A 12,248-nucleotide genomic window follows, 5' to 3' on the forward strand; every position below is an offset into this window, starting at 1 on the left:
TAATGACGATGGCTTTTTCAAGCATCATAGGCTTGAGAATACCTTCTCTAGATGTAAAGGTTAGTGCCCAGCAGCTATGAGCTTAAGTGATCATCTTTTGATGGTTAAAGAGGTGAACTTAGTCAATTTACCATTTTTTTTAGTATAAAATCAGTTAGGAGTGAGAAGTGTTGATTGATGAAGTAAAGAAATTTGCTGGTACATCTTGCTGCAATAGGAATTTGGGTTAAAAACTTGGATATAAAATGAAATTTCTCTGAGAATGGTTGGACTAGAGAGAAAATTCCCTCATAATCTAGTGCCTTTGTGTATACTGTGTAAAAAAATTCCTTTTTGAGTTCCAAAGACCACTTGGGCATAAAAGGGATAATTTTCTTAAGTTTAATGGAATTTCTCAGGATTTAAGCAACAAGTATTTGCATTGAAGATAAAAAAAAGATGATTCAGATGTGAAGCAGTAGTTCTCATAAATTCTAGTCTGTCTGAACGAAAAGCAAAATTTCTTTATGTACTAAGTCTATGAGACATAAATGAAAAATCTCTTTGGTTTAGAGCTCTTTCTTAGTATTTATCATCTTATTCCCTCCAAATCCAAGGCCAAGTGGCTTTTTATAGATTTGGAAAGTGTTATTTTTGTCCTTCTATAGTAATTGATATTGGACAAATTGGATTATTTTTGTGTTCAAGGATATATATATATATATATATATATATTTGCCCTCACTCCACCCAAAACTCACTACGTTTTGACTAGTTTCTAGTTTTAATTGATACAAGAGATTATAAATTAAAATAAAGTTGATAGTTAATACAGTACTTTAGTCGGAAGGAAAGAAAACTCATCTATATGCTGACTTTTCTTGCTCATTATATCTAAGTATATATAGGGCTGAGAACACTATTATGCATAAACACATGATAACCAAGGATATGAAAGATCTTTCTTTAATGGAAATAGAAGTCTTAAAGGTTGTTAGGGTGCAACTTTCTTAATCTTCTCAAGATAAGACTCAATAGTAATTCATTAGCATCATCAACCTTGAAGGGATCTACCATAACTTTGTCATCCAGAATTTTATGAAGTTCCTCATTCTTTGATTGTGGTTCATTATTATCATTAAGTATTGAAGTGGAGTGTATGGAATCTTTATTAGTTACAAGGACATAGTTTTGATGACTAAGATTTATTAGATGTTCATTTGATTGAATATGAGACTTGATGTTGACTGTAGTAGGCTTATATTTAGTGATGTTAATCTTGATGCTAGCAGAGATGTTTTTAGTTCTTCTTTGACCTTGAATTATACAGTGATGATAATCTTCTTCACACCTAGGATTATTCTTTTGACAAAAATAATAGCTGGACCTAAAATTATAATTTTGGGAAAGAGACCGAGATGAATACCTATTAAACCTCTAACTACACTCTTGGAAAAGAGATTGAGATGTGCAGCTTGAAAACATACATAGGGAACTTCAATTATATTGAGGATTTGGCACATTACTAATTAATTTAGAATATGTCTCATTTGGATAGGAATAGCCATTTTAATACGTCATTGGGATGAAAAATGACAGGTCTCAAATTTTAGATATCTAGCATTTTGTAAATTGGGCTTCCGAATTTGAATGATTGTGGGGCCTCATAACTGAATTTGGAAAAGCTTTCTTCTGGAAAATTGTAGATCTTGCCAAGCTGAAGAAAATGAAGTATTCAAACAAAAACATTGGATTAGGAGTGATAGAATTATAACCAACATACAAGAGATATCACTAAATATTAAAATACATAATTTTGGTGCAAACAAATATTTTTCTTTTGGATGATGTGTTGATATGCATATAACCGGGGATCACAAGGGCCCATCCATAGTTTAGGAGCCTGTGTCCACTATTACATTTGAGGGAGAAACATTATTTTCTCTTAATTATCCATTTTTGTATTTTTTTTACTTTCATTTTTATCATGTTGATTTGAATTTCTCTCCAATTTTATGAAGGTTAGTCTGAGTTGTATATATATTTGTTATTTGTTTGATGAGAAGACAAGTATTTTTCCTCCTAAAATCCACAATATGCTATTGCAATGAAATTGATAACAACTATATAAAGTAAATGACCTAATTAAATAGTGATTTGGAGCTTTTCACCAATTTTGATAATGGATTGACAAGTTAAATACGATAAACATTGTCATAATTTTGTACAGAGATTGGGAGCAACAAGATATCTTTGAGGAAACATGCTTTTTGTGCTACCATTATGATATTTTTATGAGTAAGAGAAATGAAAAAAAAAACTTTTGCCATTAATTCAACCCAAAGCTCACAATATTATGACTGATTAATTTTAATTAATGCAAAAGATTTTGAGTTATAATAAAGATATTTTTTTTAAAGTTGACACATGAATGTTCTATGGTGCAAACCAGACTTGAATAAATTTAGCTGCTGATAATGAAGATTGCTTCCACGAGTAGTCATTCAATGTGATTGTGATCTGCCTTGAAAGTCCATCCATGTGTTTTTCTACTCACGCTCAACAGATTCTTTACTTGGGGGGAAGAGAACACAGAGTAATAAAACTCTAAAAATTATTCTTCATTTCACGATTAAATGCGTAGCATTACAAGAGACCTCTTATTTATATGAATAAGAGGAAGATAACAAAATACACATTTTTCTCTAACTTCAAATCACTAAACTTTTATCTACTATCATCACCATAACCTATCATCATTATCAAATTACCATCATTATCATACTTGCAGTCATTATCACACCTATAATCACACCTTACATCATTACCATATATATCATCATTATCATACCACTACCAATCCTAAAAACCTAAAATATTTCAATGGGCTGTGTCATAAGAAACGGCTCAATATATATTCCCAAAGTTAAAACATTTTGAAGGCCAGACAATAATAGAAAGACTTGTACATAAAAACTAAAATTACGACACTCCATCATACATAAAAATACTCATATATAAACTCTTATTGGTACTAAGCTAGCTTTAAAATGCATCATGCATCATTAATCTTTTTGCTTATTTAGAATGAATGGTGTAATTAAAGCCTCCTCTTCGTGAAAATTTGATCAGATGTCCTACCCTTTGTAGGCTACTTTGCTTGAACTGTTCTTATTTGCTTTTCAAGTGCACTGAAAAGGAGGGCTTTGTACTTTGTAGATCTTTATTTTAGAGAGCGAGACTGGAATATTTTCTTACATCTGACACAAACTATCAAATGCTTAGAATAGTCTTTAATTTCGATACATTTTAGGATTTTTTTCAGTTAGTCCTATACTCAATCAGTTGAAACATAATGGCTACGAGGCTACGAGCCATGTATGGATTTTGTCCCCAAAAGGAGCTTGAAGATGAATAATAGCTTAAATTATTTCCCCAGAGTTTCCTTGGGTTGATAGTGGGCATGAGAGAGGGAGAAATACACCGTTACCATGCCCTCTTTGGGGGGGTTAATGATAGGGGTTGAAAAAAAAAAAAGAAAAGTTGGTAATTTTACAAAATGCCTGATTGATACATGAGTTGTTTTGCCTTAAAAGTTTCTTCTTGGACCAAACTATACCACAACTGTGGGAATTTTTGTCTTCTAGCTAATCAGATGGTGTAGAACCAAAAAACATCATATTTTAGATTCATGTTTACTTTTCATGTCCCTAATAATGATGGAAGTATCAATGGAGGCCTTAACCTCCAAGATTAGTGTTGACGGAGTCCTAAATTGAACAATCTGCTTTGTGTCAAAGAATTTAGGAGTAGCATCGAAGGTGTGAAATGAATGACTAGTTTTCTTTTAGAATATCAAGATAATCTTTTGATGGGATGTGCTTCATCATTTATGAATGGGGGATCAAAATGACTTTTTGAGACAGATTGTTGTCTTGATTGAACTTTACTGCACATGAATGAGTAAGAAACTTGACATTGTTGATCTCGCCATTAGAATTAATTACTAGAGAAATATTAGTAATGAAGATAAGAAACTAAAAGAAATATTAGTATAAATTCATACAATATCTGAAAGTTTGCATAACTATTAGATTTGCACGCATTAGGAATTTTAAATTTTAGATGGAGACAACTATCCTAAATTGCCAAATGGATAATGTACTGCTTTGACAATTTCTGAAGTGTTTAAATCTCAATTTTTCTAGTGGATCAATGGCATACTACTTCATGTGCTTGAGTACTTACCAGTTCCAAGTTCATTCCTCTTGATTGAATGGCCTGCAGAGACCAAATAGTGCTGTAATATTTCTAATATCTCAATTTAGAAACTAGAATTTCGCCATGTTATGTTAAAGACAACTTAATACATTTTTTATTTATTGTTTTTCCATTAAACCTTTTCTGATTTCTATTCTAATCATTAATTTGTTTTTCTCTCAGGCTATATTCTGTTATTGGGTGACATCAAACCTTTTCTCCCTGGTATATGGATTTGGTAATTAATTTATTCATTTCATTATGTTGACTCATTAAAGAAGTGTTTTTCACTTTTGAAAGTTATAATAATGATATTTTTTAATGTGATATGAAAGATTTGGATGGTATAAATATTAAAGATAAAAGCTAAAGTCTAGATGCTCGATATGGTAAATACATAAGCATTGGGTGGTTATTTTTCCTAATTATCCTTTGTTCTATATTTTCCTGTCTCCCTACTCCTGATAATACAACTGACATACAGTGCTCAAACGCCCTCCAGTAAGGAAGTACCTCAATCTTCCTGATGTGACTCAGATCAATCCAACTCCATCAACAGGGCCCAACTTCTTCTCCGGCGGATCGAAGCCGGCTCTTCCCATGGCCTCTTCAGTACAGGAAAAGGGATCTGACCAACCTAAATCTCCTGAGCGAAGGGTATCTTCATCAACGGTTATCAGCCAGCGCATTAGAAATCTGGAGAAGACGGTTAAATCCAGAAACAAACCCAACAAAAAAAGGTGAAAGTTTTATATTTTTAGAGAACAAAATTAAAATTTCTTTTTAGTGCTGTGCTTTAAATCCTCATATAAATTAGCTATTTATGGTGTTGTAATTTTATTTTTATTATTAAATTTTTTGGAAATTGGAATGCCACGTTGGTATTTGTAATAGATGGCATTTTTTTGTGCTTGCCATTGATGAAACCTGAGGTGGGTTTATTTGTAATACATAAAAAAAAACTTTTTTTTTTTTTTTATTTTGTAAATCATAAAAAAAAAACATTTTTTTTTTATTTTCTTTACTTTGTTTTTTGGTGTCAGAAGTAGATTTGTTTGGTTTCCATGAACAGGGAATTGAAGAAAAGGGGCATTTACGTACATACCCACCATATTCTTATGCATTCACATATCTAACACCTGAACATTACTTTTTACATTTATTAAAGCAGTTAAAAATTTATCCAAAATGAAGTTGAAACCTCTTTTCTGCAAATATACCATGTTCTAATACTCAATGTAAGATCTATTATATGTATCAATAAACGCATGGTACAAGAACAACTACAGAGAAGCCTGTAACTGAAAAGTTCTCTTTCCATTTTTATGCAGAGCATGGGAATATACACTAAATATTCTTGACATTAAGAAAATAACTGCTTAATTAGAATTATTTAATTACAATTCCATGTCTTAATAGGCATTATTACCATATTACGATTTTCTCTTTTAATGTAAGAAAAAACTATGAACTTTTTTCGTTTTTTTGGCCGAACGCTTGGTTTGATCTCGCCTAATCAAAACCAAACTGATCTATGAGTAGCAGCTAGTTTAGTTAATAGATGAGGGTGCATTTACATGGATACCATCCAATTTATGTATTTACATATTTAACACTTGTACCTTTCTTTCTTACTTTCATACCAGCAAAATATTCCATAACACAACAAAAATATCACTATTTTAACTTTTAAAAATGAAACACACCTTACATTAGTAATATGTTAGATATGTAAACCTTTCACACATGTATGTATATATATGATGTGATATCACCAACAGAATGGTCTCCTAAAATTAGAACAGGTATTCTAATGAAGATCAACACAGTGAAAGCAAAACCAAAACCTAGCCATCAAACAAAAAAACAACTTGAACAACCCAGCCACTAAATCTATTCTATAAAAATAACTATCATTACCTGTCAAATGAACCAGTCACTTCACTCAAAGTCATCATAGAATAACACAAACAGAGCATAAAATAAGTTAAAAAATATACAATCACAAACCATAACCAATGACTGTAACAAGACCCATACCATACAACATGTTGCTCGTCGCTCGTTGCCAGTTTTGAGAGCAATATCGACGGCCTTCACCCATAATACTTTCATCCAAGAAGCCGGCAACCCGACATCTTAAAGCTGGAACTGATTTACCTTCGTCCAGAGGTAAAATCACAGTAACTATCACACTCTTCTATTCGAGCCAGACTGTTCAAGCATTTATCTCAGAATTACATAGGTGTTCTCTATGGCAACTTCTTCTGCTCCAAAAAATCCCAGAGCAGCTCGTTCTTTCAAGCCTGTGATCATCGAATTTGTCCGATTCGCTTGCCAGGCTTTGTGAGCGATGTGGAGATTGTGCCTGAGCGCTGCTGTCCTCTTGAGGTTCGAGAGTTGGGCACAGGTTGTCATCACAGTAGCAGGTCGGGATGGCGACGGAAGGGAATGGGGAGCAAGTGAGTGGACAGATGAGCTCCGAAGCCATTTCACGGTTCTTACAGAACTCGGATCTACAAGGTGTGGTGGGGGGCTCTGTGGCTCGAGGATGAAGAATGCAGGGGTTGCAGAAGCTGAGAGATGGTGTTGATTTGAGATCCTTTATTGGGCTGCTGTGAAGTCTGCTGAAAGAGACGATTCCGCTGCGGCATAGAGGACATGGAATTGATCCTGGAGGGCCTAAGGTTTCTGAGGTGTAGCAGCTGGTTGAGCAGAGGTAAAGAGCGCACTTGACACACAACCCATGTGAGCAACCTGGAAAGTTGGAGATGTGAAAGGAAGTTTTGAGAGATTGGCTTGCGACTCATTTACCCTAAGCAGTGCGGCATTGTGATACTGATAACTAAACCAAGAATAAAAAAAACTGCTAAATTCTAGTTCTGCAACAATGTAACTGGTATTGAATAGATCTCACTTGAAGCTCAGCAGAATAACTTAATTTATCAATCATATGTTAGTTCAGACAAAAAGCATCTCAGACCTTTTTCCTAATTTCAGCACTTCAGATATGATCTCACTATTGAAAATTTATGAGTAAAAAACAAATTGCCAATGCAAGACAAGATTATTGTTAAATCCGCTTAAAAAATCAAGGAGCTGTTTGATAGCAGGATTTGAGCAGGATTTATGAGAATATAACATAAATACTATCAAACAGAAAAAGTGAACTTTAAATCCCATTTCTTGTCCCTTTCTCCTTAAAACTAGATTTTGTAAATTCCGAAGGAAGGGATTTACTCAAAATGAAGCGCAGAAGGTGGAGGTATGGACGAGGATTACCTGATTTCAGGACATGGCAGAGCGAAAGGGGAGAAATGCATGAGTTTCAGAGGTCTTCATGCACCACAATCCTGTCATTGACTTCCTAGCTATCTCTAGTCCCAACTTTGTCGCAAGAAATTCGGGTAAGAGAGGGAAAGGGAAAGGTTGTTGGTTTCTGGCAGAAGAGGGAAAGGGAGAGGGAGAGGGATGGTGGAGGGAAAGCTGGGCAAGGGTTTTAATATTATATAATTTAAGTTATTTTAATTAATTTAATTAATTATTAATCATTAGTAAATTAGCATGTTAAACAATGGTGATTATAATTTAATTAATCTAATTATAATTAATATCACAATCCTGTCATTGACTTCCTAGCTATCTCGTCCCAACTTTGTCGCAAGAAATTCGGGTAAGGGAGGGGAAAGGGAAAGGTTGTTGGTTTCTGGCAGAAGAGGGAAAGGGAGAGGGAGAGGGATGGTGGCGGGAAAGCTGGGCAAGGGTTTTAATATTATATAATTTAAGTTATTTTAATTAATTTAATTAATTATTAATCATTAGTAAATTAGCATGTTAAACAATGGTGATTATAATTTAATTAATCTAATTATAATTAATATCACAATCCTGTCATTGACTTCCTAGCTATCTCGTCCCAACTTTGTCGCAAGAAATTCGGGTAAGGGAGGGGAAAGGGAAAGGTTGTTGGTTTCTGGCAGGAGTGGGAAAGAGAGAGGGAGAGGGATGGGGGAGGGAAAGTTGGGCAAGGGTTTTAATATTATATAATTAAGTTATTTTAATTAATTTAATTAATTATTAATTATTAGTAAATCAGCATGTTAAACAATGGTGATTATAATTTAATTAATCTAATTATAATTAATATAGTCTTGATAATTAACAAATTCATGATTACTTAATAAAAATTAAATTATGGATTAATCTTTATTAATTAGTTAACTTAGTTGAATAGTAATTAGTTTAATAAAATTCTACTTAATGATTAGTTAACTTAGTAGCTAAATTATTAATAATTAATTAATGAATATTAAATATTGATTAATGATTAATTACATTAAAACAATTCTTATTAATAATTACTTATTTTAATAATTAGTTAATTACTGATAAACAGAAGTAGAAATAATAAAAAAATTAATTTAATTTAAGCAATCCTAACAATTACATCATTAATATGCAATATTAGGTTCATATTTAAATTAACAAACTTAAATCCTAAAATAATATGCCAAACAATTTAATAGGATTTAACCAAATTTAATATCCTTTATAACAAATAGTTTTCAGGATTTAATCACCACACAATTTATTAAACCTGGATTTGCAGGATTTACTAAATCCTACTTGCAACCAAACAACCCCAAGTTCCTTAATAGCAACAAAAAAAGAACTACTTGAGGTATCAGAATGCATGAGACTGACCTTCAGCAACAACATTGCAGGATCTCTCTAGGCAAACAGGGCAAAGATCAGTATCATCACAAACGGTCATAGATTGCAAACCCCACTCTCTGCAAAGACAACGTACTGGCCATCATTAGAAGAGCTACCAACATAAAAATTGCAAATATGTACTAAAAGGATTATTATGTAATAGAATATAGCATCAACTGTCCATATTGCATACTAAAGAAACACATGATGCTACCAAGCTACCGTCAGTGACATCTTATGATAACATAAGAAGCTACTCACATGAAGTACAATAAAAATACTTTTGATAAATCAGGAATGGCAGTCTCACGTAAAATAAGATTGAAAAATAAATAGACCCACAACATTACTGTCAGAAATTTGTGAGCCTATAATGACAGTGTCAGATGCAGTAGGAAAAGATTAATTCTAAGAATGATTCGACCGTTGTATATCTCACAGAGAAAGGAATGATAAAATAAAACATAATTTACAAAACATTATAAGCGAGCAAAGCATATTTACACAGCCAGGAATATTTAGCGAACTATGATCACATAGTACTACTAATATTTATATTTCACAGAAACTTGTATCACTGAGCGTCCATATTTGAAATAAAACCCCACCAACTATTACATATATTAAATTTCCTTGAGTTTCTCATCCTGAACATTTTATGGGCAGCTTTTAATCAAAAAAGATATCTGAAAAATTAATATAGCGAGAAGCATTTTTATAAAAATAATAATGCATAAACATTAAGGTGTACCCACCACCACATGAGGTACTTACAAATGCGGAGTCTAGAGTAAGATTGAAGTACACAACCTTAACACTGCATTATAAAGAATTATTTATGTGATCTGAACCCAAGGCCTCTCGCCCAAAAGGGAGGTAATTTATTCATTACTCCAAACACACTAAAAAAAATGCTTTATACAGGGAGCAACATACACCACATTAAGGACATATAGTAGGACAACTTTCAAATTTTTAGTAAAAAACAAATAGCATCATGTTAGAATATGATTCTTATCACAAAATCATTATTTGGAGTATATATTTAGCATTCATTCACCTTTAATTACATTTATTATCTCATTTATTTTCTTCATATTGTATTCATCTTGAAATGAAACAAAATTCAATTTTCTTCCCACAATATGGTATCAAACTCTCCACCATAATAATCCTTAGCATACTCATTTTGGTTTTTAGCCCGACTACATACTCCATAATCATGCCTTGCTTGTCGCAATCTCGCTCCACATGCACCATAAATTCGTAATTTGCCACATTGCCGATCTCATGTGATCTCGCATCCACACACACTCCTTGCAACAATCTCATATTAAACCATTAATCAACTACAATTTTGTAGGGGGAAGCTGTAACTTTTTTTTAAAAAGTAGTTGTAAAGCTGATGAAGAGAACAACTTATTAGAAAATTACGTTGGGAATTATAAATATATATTTTTCCAAAAAATCAAAGTCATCGCATTTTAACATGTCAGGTTGAAAAAAACAACTTACCACAACAAAAATTTCTAGAAGACACAAGAAAGCTATCCCAAACAGAACCTTAGTCTCTTTACAATCTCGTGCTATAATGTTTGTTGTGACTCCCAGTAACTCTGCATGCTTTTTATCAGTGTCCTACTATTATCGTGCTTTTTGGCTAATATTATACACTCACAAACCACCGCATTGTTGTGCTATCATGCTCATACCCTAAGTCGTGTGCTATTCGCACTCTCACATGCACCCTTTTACCTGTATGTTTGTTATCCCACTCAATGAAATAGGAACCCTTCTTCTTCATGCCTCCTACCCTAGCCAACGCCTGCACCCAATCTTGTAACCTGTTGATGTTACATAAGTTGAGCTTGAAATCCCCATGTTCATGATGAGTTTCTCTTTCTCTATCTCCTCGTGGTATCATAAGTTTTATCTCCTCTTCCTAAGACAATTGTTCTATAACCTTAGTGCCAACATCAAATGTAATAGTGATTATCTTCATAAAAATCTCCTTATACTATTGTTGCATTGCAATGACCCTGATCAGTCTCTTGAATGGTATTAAAAAAAACATGGTTAACCGATGACCATTCAACCAACATGCATCCATAGGTAACATTGGGTTATTACTTGCAAGATATTATGATCCCCTTACCAAACGATTGTACTCTTCGGCTAATGTCACTTTTATGAGGTTACCTCTTTCTTTCCTACCAACATTTAAGAATAATCGCCACATATTCCTCTTCCTCCTATTGCACTTTGCTTCTTGCCTCTACTCTACAGATATCCTCCAGAAGATCTTGACCATTTTCTCCTACAACGCCTCTTATCATCCATACTTTTATTGATGATCCTAAGGAGATTGCACCCTAGGATTAACACCTTATTGCATTGTCTTATTGCACGAGGTAAATGACAACCTACTTACCATCCATTTAAATCCTTTATGAACATTGACAATTTATCCCCGTTCTCTCAGTATTTTGCCATATCTTTGTTTGACGTCAACATTCTCAGGACATGTCTAGAAGTGCTATATCATTCTCTATGGAAACAAGTCATGAAGGTTCAGATAAATGAGCTTCATCATTGACAAACATGGGAAACGGTTGCCCATATCTTTGGGGACAAGTGAATCGCTTGTTGGGTCTTCACTATCACGTTTAATCTTGATTGTTTCATTGCTTAGCACAAAGCTCAGCTAGTTACAAAAGACTTTATTCAATAACTTATATCAAGTTGTTAGACTTAATTCTCAAATTCTAACCTGTGTCCATTAATTGGGGCAGGCATATGGTATAAATGGATGTTAGTAATGCCTTCTTATATCCTATGATGTTCCTATAAAATTTGGCCTTTTAAGTAATATCGCTGATCATTCTATACTTGTTAAGCATAAAACATATTCAATTGTGCTAATCATTCATGTAGATGATCTATTACATATTAGCAGTAATAAAAAAGCCATATCTAAATAAATCACTATTCATATAATATTTTGTAAAGAAAGATCTAATGCGCCATAAATATTTTCTTGGGATTGAATTTCATCACAACAAGAAATGGATCTCTATCTCAAACCTTGCAGAAATTGGACTGGAGTTTTAGGGTGCAAATCAGCTCACAGATAACCAAAGCACACATTACTATGCAATGAAGATTAGTTCATGTTTAATTCATTTGATAATTGCGAGCAAAATATATCTATTGTTGGGGGTCAAAAGTTAATATATATATATATATATACATATATGTATATGTACATATATATATACATATATATATATATA

The 12,248-nt window shown here is 33.0% G+C and overlaps 1 protein-coding gene and 1 long non-coding RNA gene across 2 annotated transcripts in view; one reads left to right on the forward strand and one right to left on the reverse strand.

The window, feature by feature from the left end:
* The first annotated feature begins 4,390 nt into the window (after positions 1–4,390).
* Positions 4,391–5,156, forward strand: LOC110027092. Its single transcript, XR_002294300.1, has 2 exons — positions 4,391–4,477; positions 4,724–5,156. It is a non-coding gene; the product is annotated as an uncharacterized LOC110027092 (long non-coding RNA).
* Positions 5,157–6,127: 971 nt separating this feature from the next.
* Positions 6,128–12,248, reverse strand: part of LOC110027064 (probable E3 ubiquitin-protein ligase XBOS33) — a 22,470-nt gene continuing 16,349 nt past the window's right edge. Inside the window, exons 9-10 of the mRNA XM_020728335.1 lie at positions 8,944–9,032; positions 6,128–6,996 (exon numbers count right to left, since the gene is read on the reverse strand). Coding sequence (XP_020583994.1) covers positions 6,458–6,996; positions 8,944–9,032 — 628 coding nt within the window. The 3' untranslated portion in view covers positions 6,128–6,457. The remainder of the gene's footprint in view (positions 6,997–8,943; positions 9,033–12,248) is intronic.

This window comes from Phalaenopsis equestris, unplaced genomic scaffold (assembly GCF_001263595.1).
Source record: "Phalaenopsis equestris unplaced genomic scaffold, ASM126359v1 Scaffold000413, whole genome shotgun sequence".
Taxonomy (NCBI): domain Eukaryota; kingdom Viridiplantae; phylum Streptophyta; class Magnoliopsida; order Asparagales; family Orchidaceae; genus Phalaenopsis; species Phalaenopsis equestris.